The sequence below is a fragment of the Scedosporium apiospermum genome (assembly GCF_000732125.1).
Source record: "Scedosporium apiospermum strain IHEM 14462 chromosome Unknown SEQ_SAPIO_0110, whole genome shotgun sequence".
In the NCBI taxonomy this organism is placed as follows: domain Eukaryota; kingdom Fungi; phylum Ascomycota; class Sordariomycetes; order Microascales; family Microascaceae; genus Scedosporium; species Scedosporium apiospermum.
In genome coordinates, this window is record NW_015971811.1 from 267451 (window position 1) to 287050 (window position 19600).

A 19600-nucleotide genomic window follows, 5' to 3' on the forward strand; every position below is an offset into this window, starting at 1 on the left:
GCTGGAAATATTGGCTGTTTTCCCGATTCGTCGCTGTGATATTACAACATCGTACATGCACGATAATGATGTACTTTAATCACATCGGCCAGCTAGGCATGGGCCAGGCAGCAGGGGTCCCGCATGCCAGCAGCAATCGGATATTATTCGCATGCCTTTGATCCCATGTGTGCCCAGAAGAGCTTCTTGAAAGTGGCACATTGCGAACTTGTGCACGGAGAGCTTGTACGGGTTCCGAGTAATCCCGGAGGGGCCTGATCTTCTCACCAGTGATCGATGACAGAAATCAAGAGGCAGGTTTGTGCCGGAGGAACCAGCCCGCATTATCGATCAATAATACCACACGCCGGGTAAGCCGACGGCCTCGAAAGCAATACCGTGCATGTATTTACGGGATCGAGCACAGGATGGATGGCAAGTACTAGTACATGTAGACTTCGCCTCCATCGTCAATTCTCAAAATGTCATCCAGCTTAAGCTTGCTGTCTAGCTCGTTCGTTCTTTTTCTAGATTCATCAATTGACTAAGGGATAAAGTAAAAGAGATAGAAAAAGGGAAGAAGAAAAACGAGCTCCGGTGGTTGCGGCGGCGCCGGCTCTTTCGGATTGGACCGGCCGGAGTGGGTCCCGGAGTCTGCTTGGCGTTGCTGGCCTCGAAGCCGGCTATAAAGTACTAGTACACGATATAATAAATCAACGATGGATCCATCATGTCTTCGTCAAGCCGGCCGCGTTTCGCTTCACTTCAATCCCCTTTTCTCCCTTTTCATTGAATCAGTTGTCGTGTTCCTCTCAGAAAACTCTACCATTGTCAAGACCCCTTCTAGTCCAAATCAATTGGTTCTCAACATGGACGGGAACCCGGCCCCGCCTCCTCCGGAGCCAGCCTCGGCGTATAAGCCAAAGTACTCAAGCTACTACATCTCTCCGCACCCAGACGACATCGCCTTCTCCTGCTTCGGCCCCATCACCAACCCGCCTTTCCACGACTCCCTCATAGTCACCGTGTTCGACCAGAGCACATTCTCATTCCTACCCGCATCGCAATCCCCAGACGTCTTGGAAGCCACCCAAGCCACCATCACCCAGATACGTAAATCCGAGGACTCTGCGTTCGCGAAACTGGCGGGATGTGACCTTGTTAGTCTCGATCTACCGGATTCCAGTGTGCGGTATGACGAGCCCGGCGTGGAATACGCGACTTCTCCCCGCCAAGATGCGGTATACGAAACGGTCGTTGAAAAGCTTACTCCGTTCATCTCGAACGCGATCGCCGCCGGCGCTACTATTTACGTACCACTAGGACTCGCGCGTCATGTTGATCACTCTGCTGTGCGAGATGCGGTTCTGGAAATCGTCTCTTCAACCGCCGCAGAACAGCCTGGCAAAAAGACGAAGACGACTCTGTTCTTTTACGAGGACCTGCCGTATGCCAGCTTGTGGGGTAGTTGTGAAATTAGACGTTACGCGGAAGAGATTGTCGGTCCATCCGCTGCTCCTCTCCTCGTCGATCTCTCGTCTACATGGAACAAGAAGCTTGACGCAATCCGTACGTATGCCTCTCAGCTGGAGCCTGAGACGATCCCAACGATATACAGCTATGCAAGGCGGATTGCCACTGGCGAGTCTCTTGCCGAACGTCTATGGTACTTGCCCACCGAAGCATCAGGGGCCGTGCCATCGTACCGGATCGTTGACACCGTTGCTTGGGTGTCTTGGGAAGCCTGCCGACTTTTGGGTGGCGGCGGCGTGGCCCTCGCCGCCATCATAGGCGAAAGGTGCTACCAGGATGCCGTGGGTCGCACGATCCTAATAGGCCCGATGTACATGCCTCGATCTTGCATAGAATACAACCCCGACGAAGACGTCGAGGTGATCGCCGCGAAGCTCAAGGCGCGGATTCTGTACCGCACGCATCGCGACGACCATGACCCTTCCGTTCCGAGGGAAACCGTTCGCCTCTTCCGGGAGATTGAAAGCCGACATGGGATCGAGCTGGCGTATCTAAGGGACGTGGCTAGTCACCAGCACGTAATCGAGAGGGTTCTCGTTAATCTCTCGCCGGCGATTCTTCCGCACAGGATCTACTCTCCTTCCCTCGCGCTCTTCCTCGAAAATTTGTTTGCCAAATTCGGTCTCGACCTCCGCCTCAACCTCGTCCGGCAGCGTTCCGTCCATGGCGCTGCCGCAGCAGCCCTGGAAAGTGTAAGGGCCGGTGCCAGTCCGTTCGATAACCCCGAATTCAACGCCAAGAAAAGGAGACGCATCATAAAGGACTTTTCCAACGAATACAGTCACATCGACGACGACTACATCCACGGCGTCACCCTCGCCCAACCCGCTGCCGATTCTCTCCAGGCTCTCCTCGAGCCGCAGGAACGTTGCGTTCTCATCGTCCAGGAGTACATGTCTTTGCCGACGGCCTACGCGATTCATCTCGCTCGGGAAGCGCAGAGAACTCCGCAAATAGCAACGCTGTACTTTGCCGGTGAGGTGAGATCCATATGCGGGTTGGTGGAAGGCATCGCCGAGCCCAAACCGGATGCTAGTCGCCCGGTTCTCGTCGACGCCGACTTTGCCTGGGAGGGTCCGATTCGGCACCTCGTCAACGGCACCAACCATGTAAACGGAACCAATCCCATTACCACCGTAAAGGGCCTAAAGCAATTTTCCGAAGCCAAAGGGGACAAGAGAAAGGGATTCCTCGATTTTCCCCAATTCCAACATCTAGGCCTGTGGGCCGACACCAAGATCCTCCAGCACGGATGGAAGCTCGACTCCATTTTGCCCGTGAGTTCAAACGTCCTCGAAGAGTTGCTATTTCTCGATCGCGGGCACAATTTCAGCACCGCCGACAAAGAAGACATCTTTTACCACGGCGTACGAGAGATCGCTTGCTCAGCGGCGGACAAAATCCGAGCAAAGCGGCTTGTAATCCGATACGCCATGCAAGTCTGGGGCTTCGACATCGGCGAGAGATACGCCCCCGAAGACGTCCTCCTCCTCACGCGAATCGGACGCGCTGTCGTCGCAAAAGCCCTTTCCAGGGATGTAGCTGTGGCGGGAGCCCTGGCAGCCCTATCCCCAACCACGAAATTCCTGCTCGTCATCGTGACCCGTTGGGAGGGGGCTTCGAACCGCGCCGTCACTGTGTTACTCGAGGCCGCCGCCCGCGCGAACCAACGCCGGCCTAATCTCATGGTCAAGGTGATCAACAGTTTTTCATGGCCGAACGATCCCGAGCCGCGGGATCCGCCTACATTCTTCCGCCGCGAAGACCTCCACAAGGCGGCGGATGTCAACCTCTGCCTTAGCAGCTACGATTCTTACAACATTGCCTGTCTCGAGGGTCTTAGCTGCGGGAGCCTGGCGGTGATGTCTACGTCGTGCGGGGCCGCTCGTCGAGTTGAGCGTCTTGAGGGGTTTGAGAGGAATGTCGTCCTTGCGGATTACGCTGGCGAGTTTCTTGGAGATGTCGTGTTGAAGGACTGGGACGAGGGGTTTTTGGAGTCTGTTACCGCTGCTGCTTTTGAGTCGACGAGGGCTTTGAGGCGTCGAGTCGAGGATAGGGTTTCTGAGCAGGTCGCTGCGAAGATATGGGAAAAGTTACCCAGGTCGGCGGATGAGGTTGAGGAGTTGGTTTCATCTGGTCTCCTTCTGGCGAGGAGTATGAAGTGGTCGGCGGAGATTCGGAAGGCGTTCTTGCCGCGGTTGGAGGACCTAGTTGGGAAGCTGGCAAAGCTTCAAGGTACTACCACCAAATCAAGGCGATTGGAAAATGGAAGAATTTGAGGATGGCAACTTTTAGGAAGGCACATCGCTACTGCGCCCGTCGTATAAGTCTGACAAGATGCCGGTTCACAGTTTCGTGGCCACTCAAGTCAAGACGGTCAATAGCAAGAGTTCAACGTTTTATTGAGGACCCGACAAACGCCGTCTTCTCCCCCATGATTGCTTCGCTTCTCCTTTTTTTTTTTTAAGTCGCTCGTAGCAATGCCGCCTAACCCTTTTAACTCTAAGAAATATCCGTCCGGAGCAAAGCCCATCGCATCTATCCATAAAAGCAAGCTTCACCACCTCGCGCCGCGATTACTATTCTACTCCAACCGCTGCATCAAATACTCAACCTCGACCTCCTTCGTCAACGGTATAACAAAATGCTCATACATCTCCACGACAGCATCCACATTAATCTTGGGCAAACTCTCGGTATCGTTATTCGCCACGGGGTCCTTTCCATAATTCTCCGCCTTGGTCCTCAACCGCGCAAGAACCTGCACCTCAACGGCCTTATTAACGATAGCCTCACCGATCCCATCCCTATCACCCGCCTTGATCATCGTCGTATATTTCTCCTGCTCGTGCCTAAACTTGCTCTCGGCAACAAACTTGCCAAAGTGGATCCTCCGCGAAATGGCCTGCAGACAAGCGATGTCGCAGGTAGCGGTCGACCCGTAGTTCTCGGCGCGGGCCCCCCGATCCTCGCGGTTCTGACAGACGGCGGGGAGGAACTTTTCGGTGTAGAAGGACTTGATCTTGTCGTTGACGTTGACGTCGTTGCGGTGGAGGATGGGCGGGTAGGAGATCGGGGGCAGGATGGGCGCCTCGAGGGCGTCGGGGAAGAAGGGGTATTCGTCAGGGGAGTCGTAGCGGCGGATGCGCGACTGCAGGTGCTCTTGCTCGCGGAGGTACCAGTCCATGAAGGAGAGGTTGGTGTTGGGGATGTCGATGGCGTCAGGGGTGTAGATTTTGCGGTTGAGGGGGAATTGGACGCGTTCGATGAGGGTCATGATGATTGTGTCTTCGAGGCGGCTGGAGTAGATGTGTTAGATGTGTTAGTTTGTGATGTAGCAGAGGCTGTAGAGCCGTTTCTTTTCTTTTTTCCTTCTTTGCATTTTCTGGTCTCGCTTCTTCTTTCTTTTTCTGTCTTGCTTTTTTCTTTCTTCTTGTCTTTGCTTCCTTTCCGCTGTCTGGGTTCTTTGCGCTTACTCCGAAGGGCATGCGCCAGGACAGGGAAAAAAAATGCCGGTTGCCGGAAATCGGAGGGAGGAGGAAAAAAAGAGAGGGGCAACTTACATCAATTGCGCACGAATGCGGGCCAGATCGAGTGCCTTTGAGGCATCGGAAAGGTCAATTACAGAATCCATAGTTGGAACTATGCGGCTGCGAATAAAGGCGGGGAACATGAAAGGGTGCTGTTTGGAATATAAGGACAGGAGGGTGAGGGAGCTTGGGAGTGAGATCGGTGATGGAGGGGCTCAATGGTCAATATCTGTTTCCGGATGTTGAGTCAACACAGCTGCCAAAGCTGATGGAAATTGGAAATCGAACTCGGATTTGCTTGTGGGTGTCGATTTTACCGATTCTACTGAGGGGCAGGCACGATGACGCAGAGGGAAAGCTGAGCTCAGCAACGCCTGCCAGCCGAATTGCAGTACAACGATTGAGCCCTCTTCCGAGACGAAACTTGAACTAGCATTGGATCAATTGAATAATCTTCGTAGTGCTGTTTTAGCGTTCTAGATTATAGTGCAATTCCTGCAGCCACCGGACACTTGATCAATTGATCATTATCAACATTGAAGTTGTTTGTTTCACTGCCTGGCTCGGGAGACCCGACGCATAAACGAAACATTGAGCAATCTCAATGCATTAAGCTCAATTGATGAGCAGCTCGAACGATCAACATGGACCCCTGCAACCGTCAGCCGTCCACTGCGACTTGATGGTTCAGATGCCTGGCCTGGGAGCAGAGAGCTTATTGCCCTGCTGGGTTGAACCTTACAAGTACTTGACACTATGAAGGACAATTGTACGAAGGACACTACAAAAAGTTATGTCCTGAAACCCCTCCCCCTACAAATGCATATTTCTTTTTAATTACATATATAATTCCATATAATTAAATAATATATTTTTAAATTCATTCCTACTATAAAAATCAAAACACACACATATAATTTTTTTTTTCCTTCTTTAAAATTAACTTAACTATTTTTACTTTTTTAAAGATACTACTATATCTATATATAGATCTAGCTATATAAGCCCTTATTATAATATTAAAAACCCCTTTTAGAAGTAAAACTACTACCTAAATTACATCTTAACTTAGAATTTAAGAATAGATAATAAACTATATCTATATATAAGCTATTAAGTATAGATTTAATCTAAACTAAGAACCTTTAGTTATTAAAGATAAATATCTTATAGATACCCTATATTCTAGCTACCTAAAGAAAAGAATAGATAAAGTTATTAATTAACTACTTCAAAAAGTATAATCTTCTAAAGACAATTATATTCTTTCTTATACTAACCTCTCTAGCTTTCTTAGGGAACTAGGATATAATATTTCTATATTAATAATCTATATAATTCTTAAGTCTATAGGGTTTTATAAAGTAAAATTAATAATAAAGCCTAGATTAATACTAGTAATAAAGAAAATATAGCTAAAATAGTATCTAAAGTAAAAAGACTAGACTCTTAAAAAGTAAAAATATATTATTTAGACTAATAAAATATTAATTCTCCTTTTTACTTAAAAAGGTAGTTACTATATATAGTAAATATCTATAGAATAATATAAAGTAACTATAATTTACCTATAGTTTAAGAAATATATAGAATTTATATTTTAGGGCTTATTTTCTTATAATAAGAAAAGCCTTAGGTTCTACTAGGCTCTAGAAACTACTACTAAGTACTACTATACTAAAGAGGTAATTACTAAGTTAAATAAAGAATATAAGCTAAAATTAAAAATTAAGTAGGAGCTAGTTACTAGTATTTACTACTTAGATCTTTATAATAAACCTAGAAAAAAGCTATAATAATATTTTATAGAAAAGAATAGTAAACTTATATATAAAAATAAAAATAAAATTAATTAATATTAATATTATTATTATATCTTAAAGCTATATTTTCTTTTTTTTATAAAGAAATACTAAATAACTTACCTAGATATTCTTATCTAAGAAGATAGTATATTATCTTATATCTACTTTTTTTAGTAAAGTATTTTTAATAACTATAATATTCTATACCTTCTATAACTAGGGAATTTACTTAATTTAAACCTAATTAAGTATATATAGGTATAGATAAAATAAAGAGCTTATTAAAGGGGGTATTATATAAGGGCTGATATAGTAAAGAATTAGATAGAGATTTAGAATAAATTACTATAATTATAAATTTAGGCTTAGATTAAGAGGATATTTTATTATATATAATAAATTATTAAGTTAAAGGGTAGTAATAAATATAAAGAGGGGTAAAAATATGTAAAGGAAGGGGAAGATATTATTTAATATAATTTTATTTAGTTAATAAGGTTATTCTATTATTATATAATATAGGTTAAGATATAACTTTTTGTAGCGTCCTTTATACTAGAATATTATTTATAGTGGGTCCGGCTGTTCAGTGGCAAGTATCACACAAGCCCTCCGCCAATTTCCAGGGCATCAACCTGCAAGGGACACTAAATTTGGATAACGGGCACAGACAGAGCACAGAGACGCAAGCCCCGCCCGCCAGCTGTCGACACTCTAATTGTGTCTGCTACAGGTGCCCAGTCCTGTCCCCAACCCAAGTTTGCCCCAGAATTGCCCAGACTGAGACTGTCGCCCCAGCTTAAAGTTGCTCCTTCACAGCAAAAGTCCGAGTCCGCCACAAGTACAAGGGTACCTCGTACCTCGTACAGCCGACCAAGACCCGACACGCCTTCTTCAATTGAAGACTAGTCTGGATTCTGGATTCTGGACTTTGCTCTGGACGGACTCTCTGCAACCAGCATCAACATCAACCAAAACGTCCAAACATCCAGATGTTCAGGCCTGATGCACGACACGCTCCGACGCTACCTTGATCTCGACCTCCTCCTGACCTCTGCCACCCACCATCAATTCTCTTCGAATTGATCCTTCCCCTTTTTGGCTTCTCTGCGGTTGACGACAAACAACTTGACGTCTGCCTTCTTTCTTCTTCTCTGTTCTTTTTTTTGTAATTATTATTTTCTCTTGTGTTTTTTTTTTTTACCTCTTAATTCTATTCACCCGACTCGACTCAGCTCCGACTTGTCCAACTCGGCCCCTCTGCCGCATTCGAGCGCATGGCGGACAGTGACCACGAGCATGACTTTGACGACTCCTTCGCCGAGGACGAGGCCTCGCTGATATCCGTACGTCACTCTCTTCGACACTAGACACTTTGATCCCATGATTCGCCGTCCAAAGGCTACAGTCGACTTTTTTCCCTTTTGTTTTGCCTTCTCTGCATGCCCCCACCTCACGAAAGCTTCAAAAAATCTTGCCTTTATTTCCCTCGGGCCAAATCCGCTAACCCACGTGCGCGCTTTCGCCCATCGCAAAACAGACCCGATCCCTCGAGAACTTTGGCAGAAAGGTCACCACCACCGCGAGCCACCTCATGGGTCCCGGCCCCAGCCCCAGCGCCGCTCCCAGCGGCGATGGCCTCCGCATCGACCACTACCACAACGCCATGGCCGCCGTGCACAAGCAGCTCCAGCAACCCTCGGTCCAGCGCGGCGTCTTCTCCATGGCCCGCACCACCCCGTCCGAGCTCGTGCGCTCCAAGCTCTCGCGGAACGAGATCAAGCACCGCGCCCTCACTTCCCTGTCCGACGAGTTGCTCGCCAATATCCCCTACGTTGAGAACTCGTACTCGCTCTTTCAGGGTTTCCAAGCGAGCTTCCCCGATATGACCGACGAGGGGAAGAAGCATAGGAGAAGGGTGTCGAGGGGACGGAAGCTGCTAGACGATGTTGAGCATATTGACGGATCGCCCGAGAACGTCTCTAGGCTAAAGAGGGAGAAATCCTCGATGATGCACGAGCTGCACCTGTTGATGATTCGGAAGAATATGGCGAGCTGCGAGATTAGGGATATCGATAACAAGATTGCCAACTTGACCGGCATGAGGAGGTCGGTATTGGATCGGTTAGCGAATCTCGAACAGGACGAGGCCGTGCTAGAACAAGATAGTAAGTTTTGTTGGACTGTGGCAACATGGCCCGCAACCTCCCTTCCTAGGAACCACCTAGGAGCCGCTCCGCTGCCGTCCAGCCGCTAACCAACGTTCTGCATCTAGTTGTCGACATGGAGGCTCGCTTAGAAGAGGCGCAACAAATTGCACAAGAAAACGCGGCAGCAGGCCGACACACCCCGATCGACGACGAAGACGATGGGTTAATAATAGAAGCCGAAGAAGTTGGCTTCATGTCCCAGTCCATCTACGAAAAGATCCCCTCCAACCAGTCCACGCCCACCCGAACCAAGAATGTTAAGAGCATTCGCCGGAAATCCATGCCCATATTACACGAACACTACGAGACCGGCAGCGCCATCCGGGAGATCCGCGCCCACCGAGACACCATCCTCGCCATCGACTTCGACGCGCCCTTCGGCACCATGGTCTCCTCGGCCATGGACGACACCGTCCGCGTATGGGACCTCAACGCCGGCCGCTGCATCGGCCTCCTCGAGGGACATACGGCTTCTGTAGGCGCTCTCCAGGTAGACCACAACATCCTCGCCACCGGCTCGGTGGACGCTACCGTCCGCCTCTGGGACCTCAGCAAGGCCCACTACGACCCCTACGGCAGCGGCTTCGGCGACGACGAGGAGGACGAGGACGGCATCGCCTTCGCCCACCCGGACGACCAGCCCGTTGAACCCCCCGCCGGCACCATGGCCGAGTGCCCGCTCTTCACGCTGCAGGCTCATCTCGACGAGGTCACGGCGCTGCACTTCCGCGGCGACACGCTAGTCTCAGGCTCGTCGGACAAGACGCTGCGCCAGTGGGACCTAAACAAGGGCCGCTGCGTGCAGACGCTCGACGTCATGTGGGCCGCCGCCCAGGCCTCGGCCACCCTCGGCAGCTCCGACGGCAACTGGCGACACACGGCGCGCGGGTCGGACGGGACGGCGGATTTCGTTGGTGCGCTGCAGGTGTTTGATGCTGCGCTGGCGTGCGGCACGGCTGATGGTATGGTGAGGCTGTGGGATTTGAGGAGCGGGCAGGTGCATAGGAGTCTGGTCGGGCATACGGGACCGGTTACGTGTTTGCAGTTTGATGATGTGCACCTCGTTACGGGGAGCGCAGACCGGAGTATCAGGGTATGTAACACTCTCGTCTCTTTTCTTTTTTTTTTTTTTTTTTTTTTTTTTTTTTCCTTCTTTCTTTTCGGTTGGCTCGAGAAGCTTATCTGAATTATCTAGATATGGGACCTACGAACCGGCGTCATCCACGACGCCTACGCTTACGACAACCCCATCACGAGCATGATGTTCGACGCCCGCCGCATCGCCTGCGCCGCCGGCGAGGACGTCGTCAAGGTCTACGACAAGGTCGAGGGCCGCCAATGGGACTGCGGCGCCGGCATCGCGGCGGCCGAGGAAGGCAGGAAGACGTCCATCGTCGAGCACGTGTGCTTGCGGGATGGATACCTTGTCGAAGGGAGGGAGAATGGCATCGTCGGCGTGTGGGCGTGTTAAGACTATACGTTTCTCTTTTTTTTTTTTTTTTCTTTTGTTACTTGTTATCAACACCGAATGGGAGGGATATAGAACGAGAACGAGAAAAAAATGGGTGAAGAGAGGAAGTGTAGGATTGGGGGTTGTTTTCTTTTTCTTTTTCTTTTTTTTTCCCTGTTGGGTCTCTCTCTCGAACCTCTTTTTTCTGTATATATGAGAGACGCAGCACGTCCTTTTTCGTCTTTCTCTTTTTTTTTTGTTTTCTCTTTTTCTTCTTTTCTTGTCCCCCCAAGACGTCCGGACCTCTCTTCTTTTTGTGTAACAGTAGGAACGGTTATATCCATGTCTAAGGCAAATATAAAATGGGCGGCGCGGGAATTAACGGGGTGTAAAGTGGGAATATGAACCTCTCTCTCGGCCTCTCTCTACCCTTTCCAATACTCTATTGTTCTCTTTTCCCACTTTGGGTGTTTTATTTTACTTTAGTGGTTCCTTTTCTCCTTGATGGCCGTGTCAGACCGACTTGGTTCCCATGCCAAAAACCTGGCTTAATGACAATCCCAATACCCTCAGGGCTTTCTTTCGCTCTCTCTTACGACGACCCCTTCAAAAATTCCCCAACAGCCTTAACCCCCTCCCTAAACTTGTCCCTAGTAAAAAGCATAACGAACCCCTCCGTCTTGACGCCCAAATCCTGAAACGCCCTCTTACTATCCGCAACAGCCTCCCCCTCCTTCGTAAAAGCAAACGACCCCTTCGCCTCGGCAAACCTCATAAACACCTCATCTTCGGGATGAAAATAAAACACCTCCCCTTCTCCTCCCGCCTGCGTCGCCGCGGCCCCTCCTTTCTGCTTCTTCGTCTTCCTCCGCCTCTCGTCGCCTTCTTCCTGTTCGCGGACTTCCGGATCGGGTAGGACTTCGCGATATACCCTCGACAAAACAATCACATGTGAGAAATCGTACGGCTCCGATTCGGAAACGGCATCGTCCAGCTCATCGACGAGCATAGCGTACAGCGGCCCCGCCACCTCCGAGGGCATGTTAATCAGCCTTTCGCTAACGACGAGCCCAACGTCCGCCTTGGCGTCCTTTTCCAGAATCTGCGCCACGGGCGCCGTCGCGGGCGAAGCCGCCGCCTTGGAAGCTATGTACTCGGCGAGAGCGTCGAGGGCTGTGTGTTTCGCGCGCTGGGAGGAAAGGGGGAGGGCGGTTATGAGTGCGTAGGCGTCTGTTTCTTTCCCGTCGACTTTTACGGTGGAGCCGACGGCGGTGTTGGAGAGGATGAGGTCGGCGAGGGCGGAGGTGTCGAAGAGGGGGCTGTCGACGTCGAGGAGTTGGCGGAGGAGGGTTTTGGTGCCGTGGAAGTCGATTGTGGGGTCGAAGTTGAACCATTCGAAGTCGACGTTGACGATGTCGAAGTCCTGAAAAGAAGAGAGGTTGGTTAGCCTTGGGGTTTTGGGTGGGAGGGTAGGGGTGAGTGAGAAGGGGTCTCACTTCATCGGAGGAGCTGTCTTCGTCCATGGCGTCGGGGTCGCGCTTGGCGTCCTCTTTGCTGAGGGAGTCTCTGTCGCGCTTCTTGCCCATGGTCGCTGTGTTTCTATGCGGAGGGTTTCTATTTTTGACGGGGATTTGTTTGCAGCAGGGAGAGAATTTCCGGAATAAATTAGACGGTTCCGGACGAGGAAGGACGGGGGGTATTCGCGGTGTTGATGATGCTGCGATTCGGATGCGGTCGAGGTTTCTCGGTTCGAAAAATTTCAATTGCCCCGCCATCAGGTACTTTGTACACATACAGTTAACCAAGACGAATGGAGGGGTAAAGACAAACGAAACATCTGAATACCTTCATCGACTTGTTATCCTCTATATACAGCTTGATTTTCATTTCATCTTATACCACGGAGTCAGAACCCCTCTTCAAATTCTCAAGGATTGATTGAGCCTCTGGCGGAGCTGTTCCTCCCAAACCATCAGCTTGACCTTCAATTTACTCCAGGATGGTCTAATGAGCAAAATATGAGAGAAACCTCATTCCGCGATTTTTCCAAATGCAAGGTTCTCACGCTCTCGCTCCCGGGCGAAGATCAAGGCTATTCAATAGCCAACGAGACTCGCAAACCGTATGATCTAGAAAAGACATATATCCACTCCGCCCAAAGGAGTCCAGACAGGATAGAAGCAAACATTCGAAGAACCCAAACGCCCCAAAGCTTACCTTTCGTCAATAATGTGAGAGAACGAATGACACGAAACAGGAGAAACAAGCATCCAATAATCCTTGGTCCGTTGGTCAACCGCAAGTGGAAAAATCCGCTTCAAACAATAAAAAAGGAATCTAATAAATCAAAGACGCCTTGCTAGAGTTCCTCAGCTCATCCCAATTCTCGACTTGTGGCCTTTGAAACCACCGGTTTCACGCCAAATCATCCGCGTCTAAAACAGACGGACAAACAGGTAGACAAGATCAAGAGAAGGCGACGGAGGTGAGAAATACCAATATCCGGAAAGAACACTTAGGATATAGCCAACACCCACAAGAGGGCCTCACAAGCTTCACAAGACACAGATAGGACAAGAAAAATTAGTATTTTCCGTAGACTTTCGAACCCAAGAGGAGTATATAGCACACATTCCAGGTTCCTCGTTGATATACATTAAACATCAACCAAAAGAGCCTCCCGATATATCTCCCCACATCGAGAGTCTTCAGAGACATAGAGAGTTACAAAAAAAAAAAAAGTATATTTAAAGAATAAATGCCTTCCTTAAAAAGGCAGAGAGAAAATCCAAAGTGGATATAAAAAAAAGGATAAATAAAAAAAAATATCTGTGGATGGCCGTGCCTCCCGAACTGGGTATCCAAGCGTAACATGGTTCGGGTCGGCACCAAGGAGTTTATGAAAAATCATTGGCTTGTCGTGGGGGGGTTTGTAAAAACACAGGGTTCACAGAGTAGATGCTCTCGTCTTTCCTTCTCTCCCTCTCTCACATCCTACTCTGTAGTCTAATTCCATCCCAGCGAGTTCTCCGCCGCAACTGGCGCCGAGATATAAGCTGTGCGAGCAGAGTTGCCCGCTCCACTTCGCCCGCTGCCATGGCTTTCCCTGCCGCCAGCCACGCCACCGTAGCTGGAGAAGTCTCGGCTAAGAAGAGCACCACCCATCATGGCCGTGGCGGGGCTGCCGCTCGAGCCTGGGCCGCTGAAAGCCATGTCGGTAGTGGCGTCCGTGACCGAGCTAGTGCGGCGGTGCGCCTGTCTCTTGCGCTTGTACCGCCTAGCTACCAGGAACATGGCCGCACCGTACGCGACAGCAACGCTGACCGCTCCGAAAGCAATGCCAACAGTTGCACCCTTCTGCTTAGGTGTCTGCTCTTCAGTGACGTCTTCCTCACCGTTGGTGAATGGCGAACCGCCGGGCTCTTCAGACGAACCGCCATTGGTAACCTCACCCTCCGAACCGGGGAAGATGCCGAATGACGGGTCGATGGCCTGCGCGAGCTCGTACGCGAGCGGTAGAGGGTGGTGGTACAGGGCCGAGTTGGTCAGGTGGATATCGATCTGAAGCGCGTCAATGATGCTGGTGGGCACATACGCCATCGCAGCGGTCGTGATCCATCCCTTCTTCTGTTTGGTCTCGATCGGCACCAATCGCAGCATCCTGATTTCGCTATCAGTGATACCTTCGCCGTATGCAATGATCTGGGGCAAGAACGTGAAGATTTGCTGGGCAGCCGTAAAGTTCTCTGCGACGAACTCGTAGTGGAGTCGGCGGTCAAAAACGATGCGAATCAGCGTGGTTCCGGCAGGCTGAGCAACAACTTCATCCGATGCGTCGATGGTCTTAGGCATACCCGCCGGGAGCTGCTCGATGTTCGTGGGTGCGGGAAGCTCGCTATTGATACTAGACGTAGCATCATCGGCAGCCAACTTCGTGCCGAGCCAAGCATCCTTGCCGGTGACAGTACTAGCAATCGGAACACTGGTGAAAGTGGCCGTGTCGGCAGGTGGTGGCGGAGGAGGAAGAGTTGTCGTGATGTCTGGAAGGGGCTCCTCCGTCGCGCTGGTCGTCGAGTTCGCAATGGGGCCAGGGGGGGTTGTGACGATCGGCTCATCCGAGGTCGTGGTGTCAGGCGGCGGCACCGTTGTGTCGGGGACATCAGTAGGTGAGGCCGGTCCGTCAGTCACAGGAGGCTCGGTAGGAACGGTCGTGGTGGGAGGAGGGGGAACATCGCTGCTGGAAACATCAGTGCTGGGAACATCGGTCGGCTGCGGGTCGACGTTCGTCTGAGGCTCGTCGGTTGGGATGGGCCCGTCAGTGAGCGGAGGATTAGTAGGCAACGCGGTAGGTTCCTCAATTCCAGTCGTAGCATTGCCGCCAGGAGGAAGGACACCATCGATAACGCTAGACAGGGCTGTCTCAATGGGATCGACGATTCCAGGAATAATATCGGTGGGGATAAGTGGCTCCTCAGTCGTGGTTGGCGGCTGCTCAACAGGAGCCTCGGTGGGCGCAGGCTGCTGCGGGGTGACCGTCTCAGCAGGGGGAAGGGAGGAGGACTCGGTGGGACCGGGGATGACGGGAACGATGACATCGGAAGAACTGGACTCCTTGGTCTCAACCGGTTCCTTGTCCACGGGTTTCTGCGTCTTGGGAGTCTCCGAGGTCGTAGGAGCAGTCGGGTTGGGCTGGGCGGAGTCGTCGGTGGGAGAGGGAATCTCGGCATCGGCAGAGCTCGAAGTCTCAGGTTCGGGCTTAGGTGACTCGGCGGATTGCGAGGTTTTGGGGTCCTTGGGATCCTCAGAGGAGACGACACCGGTAGGGGCAAGGAGGATACCACTCGACGAAGAAGAGCTCGAGGAGAGGGTCTTCTCCGGCTCTGGGCTGCTAGTCTCCACCACGTCGTCCTTCTTCGAAGACGACGAGGTCTCCTCTTCTACAGCCTTGGAGCTGCTGGTAGGCTGAACAATGATGTCGGGGAGGCTGACAGAGGGCTCTGGCGTGATGCTAACAAGGATCGTCGTCGGAATCGAGAGGGTAAGAATGTCGGCAGTGTCACGGACCGGAACCTCGACCGACGAGCTGGAAGGTTCAGGATCAGTTAGATCGTCGATGATGGACTCAATGACGTCGATAGGACCCTGGGGCGGGCTCGACGATTCTCCGTCATCCTCGCTTGATGGTGCTGAAGTCTCAATGGGCAGCTCGGTCTGAGGAGGGAAAGTTTCCTGCTGAGTCTCGGTCGCGTTGATGAATTGTCGCTTGACATGGCGAGGGAAGTATATCCTCGGTCGGTCGGCGCCGGCGGCGATGGCTGTGGAAGCGTAGGCAAGGCCAAGGGCCCACGTCCACTTTTTCGGCTGCATCGTTGTTCGTAAATTGAATGCTAGCGTTACTCGTCCAACTCAAGTTTCGAAAGATTGACCGTGCTTGTATTTTGCAAATGTAGATTTTTATATGCTTTTTTTGGCCGACGGAACCAACATCTTGTCAGCGCCATGCAAGGTGATTGACGATAATGCTCGAACCGCGAAGACTCACTATGTCAGGGTTGTGTAGTAAAAGAGCGTACTTGACAATTATAGTCAAAGAGCGTAGATCTACAAAACGGACCATGTTAGCGAGACTGGGGTTCGGTCGAGTGAGGATCCCATTTGCATGAATGATCCGCACGATCATCCGCGCAAAACAACCCAAGAAAAAAGAGCAGGCCTAGCAATATTGGGCGCGCAGCACTCGCCACCAGCCCAACCCTGGGCGAATTTCACCTGCGAAAGAGGAGAAAAGAAATGAGAGGGAATAAACCGTCGAACGATTGTTCCAAGTCGATGGGTAGAGTGACGCACATTTCGTATGGTTATTTTCAAAAGAGCGACTCGACGAAAAATCGTCGGGAAATCAAGATGATGGACGTTTCCAAAAATTAATAAAATTATCGTCAAGCGTCCCTCAGATCATGGGTATTCTAATCATCAACGAGCGAGAAGATGGCGATGTGGAAGACATTGGCGGGCTGGTTCGTGATCGTGTCTAATGTCTAATTTCCTTCGCACCGGAAATCCGCCATAAAACCGTCTGGTCGTCGAAGGAAAAGAAAGTGTTGCGGGGGGGAGGAAGAGAATGGAACGCCGGGCTCGAATCGGGCGGGTTAAAGGCGCGCAGGCGCTCTCGAGAATCGAAGGGAAACGTCGTCGCCGTGGTTGAATCTTGTCGGACGAGGCGAGTACGATCTCGGTGAAGGGGGGGAAGGAGAAAGGAAGGAGAGGAAGTAAAGGAAGCGGAAAATAGTAGGAGAGTCAGGTGGCGGGAAGGAGCAAGGGAAAAGGGAAGGTGGACACTCTCGGAAGGGGCACAGGCACACACAAGAGGCACACAACGGAGAACGGTGGAGCCAAGGTTCGGGAAACACGACTAGGGGAAGGGCTAGAGAGGATTGACAGGCGACGGCCCCAGCTTAGTGGGAAGGAACATTGAAGAGGAGGGGTGAGGGTGGAGGTGGAGCCAGAATAACTGGAAATGGTACACTACGAAGTACTTGCTCGCTGCGCTGGTTCCTCTGAGCCAGGGCGGGAGAAGGACGGTGGGAGTACGAAGTACACGACGTACATTCTGGAAGTAAACAGCCAATAATATCGTCCCGTCCTGGCCACCCACGAAGCGAAACGGTATTAGTTCGCTACCAACCGAGACCGTCCTACTCATGACGCCGCGAGGCACACTAATACTCGACGAAGAAGGATGGTAAGGAGGAGATTACGTTTGACAGCTCCACAGAGTTTGGAGCTAAGACTTTAGATACACTGGAGCACGTCGAATCCACGAGCGCTAGCAGGCGATGTTTCTTGAGGAAAAGGAGTCATCATGGCTTCAAGGTTGTTTGTTTGTCTGTCTCTCACTCTCGTAATCACCCCATCCAGTGTGGTCTGAGATGGAAGACCACAATATCGTACTCGTCGATGCCGTAATACTAGTCTACGTCGTAGTGCATGGCGCTGAGCATGATTACGACTTTGTGTTCGATATCACGGTGAGAAAAGTGGTTCCCTCCAACAACACGCAGAAATAGTCCGTTTCGAAGGCAGGTGAATGAGAAGGTGCCATCCGCACTGTTGGTGAGAGTCCTCCCTTGACAATGGAACCAACTCGGAAAACTGGACCTTATATTGAAAGATTGCCAGCAGGTACTGGGCTAATACAGCCTCTGCTCCCTGTCCTTCCACGCATGAATGTGGCAATTTAGAGTGGTCTGTGAGGTATCATCAAGGTACTTCGTCCCTGTCTGCTGCGCCCGATCTACCGTAATCAATACGGATAGACATAACTTCCCGAAGCTGTGGAATGTGACTGATCGATCCGTTTACGTCCAATCCAAGTCCCTTTAATCCCTACATACATGCGGTTATTAGCCTACATGAAAAAAGAAATGACGAGGAGAAACATACAGTAGGTAGGGCAACATACATGACTTGAAGACTCATATCAATCCCACGAGGGCGATATTAGAGAATATTCTCGTACAATTATGGCTCATCCTGAAAACCTATCCCGAGCACGTAAATATAACGGTTCACAGCTGAGATCTCGGTCTTCGTCATGCTCTTTCCAGTTGGCAGTTGGAGGTTTGTACACTACTTCCAATATGCGAAAGTACTTATTTATCTCCCCTGCTCAGCACCATGAACCCCGCTGAAATGGGTGTTGGAGCGTACACTACTCCGTAAAATTGCAGTACCCCCGCTGTTCACCACATGGGGGAGCCTCTCTCAGGCTCTCGGTTGGGATTGTGCTCGGCAGTATTACGGACATGTCACCACTAGTAGCGTGCTTGGCACCATCGAAAAGTGCAGACACGCAGGGTTGCAGTTGTGTGTAGCATGCCCATGAGTACAAAGCAACAGTAGCTTTCACTATCTGCGGGGCTACAAAATGGCTGATGAGTACATCGTGGTACTTTCGTCCCTTTGCCCCTGGCAGTGCGTGGCAGGGTGTGGTAGGTACTTGGGAGGCTTGTCCTCTAATCCCACCAATAAGCGGTAGATATCGGGAACAGAGAGGTACTCGTACTCAAAGAGGATGTACTTTGTACTAGGCTAGCCCAAGCCCCCTGATCCAACCAGCCGCTTCCTTACCCTAGCAGGCGTTCATTTCCCGCGTGTACCAAGGACAGGGCGAAGTCCGGTGCACGCAGATGACCTTCCAACCTGTGGTCGAATATTCTTGTTCCTGGCTAAAGCATGATCAATGTACTTTGGTACAAGGCGTGGATAATTTCGCGTGGGATTGGAGAGTTAAAACGGTTTCCTTGACGGTTCATGTGGAAACGGAGACTGAGATGAAATTGAGGCCGTGTATTGATTCTATCAACGTGCGACCGAGAGACACGCAATACCAATCTGCAAATTCATGGGGAAACCAGCGCAGTGGTTTTACTCCTATCTCTGGTGAGACATTAAAATGAGGCGATGGCTGGGACTATTTCGTCCTCCGTACCTCGTACTTCAAGAGTTGATGTCTTAGTGAGACAGGCATGCAGTGGTATTTGCTCCTTGCGCCGCACTAGTGAGACCCGTGAAGGGATCATGGTGGTTAGCAATCAGTGCTCTTGCATGCAGGAGAGTCGGGTTCACTGATCTGTCCTAGTGTCCTTCGGACTTCGTGTGCGGACCTGAATGCTTCCTCGCCCAGTCTATTACTTCGTATGTACAAAGGTTCAATGTTAACTTGTCAGCATCAATCCATCAATCCATCAATCTGAATGCCTCGTTCCTGGTACCGCCCCGTATATGCAGCTAATAGCGCAAATTTTCCTTCAAGCCCTACGAAGTACGAAGGAACGAATTTCGAGCCCAAACACGTTGCAATCCGAGCCAAGGAGGACAGCAAAGCCTCAAGCGATCGGCAAACGGATCTCGCAAAAACGGTAAGCGTCTATTTTGACGAGAGCGGGCTCACCATCCCATCGTGGATCAAAATCATCAAATCTGGCACTCCTTTTTTTTTTTTTCCAGAGCCCGGTTACTGTGCGATTCACACTATGTCCATTGACAACATGAACAGCACACAGGCCTCACTCAGGAGAGCTATAGAACCAA

At 50.6% G+C, this 19600-nt stretch overlaps 3 protein-coding genes and 2 pseudogenes across 3 annotated transcripts; 2 read left to right on the forward strand and 3 right to left on the reverse strand.

Annotated features, from left to right (window-relative positions):
- Positions 1-848: 848 nt before the first annotated feature.
- Positions 849-3791, forward strand: SAPIO_CDS7055 (annotated as a pseudogene; the record flags this gene model as incomplete).
- A 305-nt stretch (positions 3792-4096) lies between these two features.
- On the reverse strand, positions 4097-5185 carry SAPIO_CDS7056 (Chorismate mutase; the record flags this gene model as incomplete). The annotated part of the gene is made up of 2 exons (XM_016788994.1): positions 4097-4811; positions 5076-5185. The coding sequence occupies 2 exons, from the start codon at positions 5183-5185 to the stop codon at positions 4097-4099; spliced, it is 825 nt and encodes a 274-aa protein (XP_016640821.1).
- A 2939-nt stretch (positions 5186-8124) lies between these two features.
- Positions 8125-10528, forward strand: SAPIO_CDS7057 (Mitochondrial division protein 1; the record flags this gene model as incomplete). The annotated part of the gene is made up of 4 exons (XM_016788995.1): positions 8125-8193; positions 8388-9015; positions 9123-10150; positions 10253-10528. The coding sequence occupies 4 exons, from the start codon at positions 8125-8127 to the stop codon at positions 10526-10528; spliced, it is 2001 nt and encodes a 666-aa protein (XP_016640822.1).
- A 571-nt stretch (positions 10529-11099) lies between these two features.
- Positions 11100-12093, reverse strand: SAPIO_CDS7058 (Protein BCP1; the record flags this gene model as incomplete). The annotated part of the gene is made up of 2 exons (XM_016788996.1): positions 11100-11930; positions 12004-12093. The coding sequence occupies 2 exons, from the start codon at positions 12091-12093 to the stop codon at positions 11100-11102; spliced, it is 921 nt and encodes a 306-aa protein (XP_016640823.1).
- Positions 12094-13513: 1420 nt separating this feature from the next.
- Positions 13514-15874, reverse strand: SAPIO_CDS7059 (annotated as a pseudogene; the record flags this gene model as incomplete).
- Positions 15875-19600: the final 3726 nt, after the last annotated feature.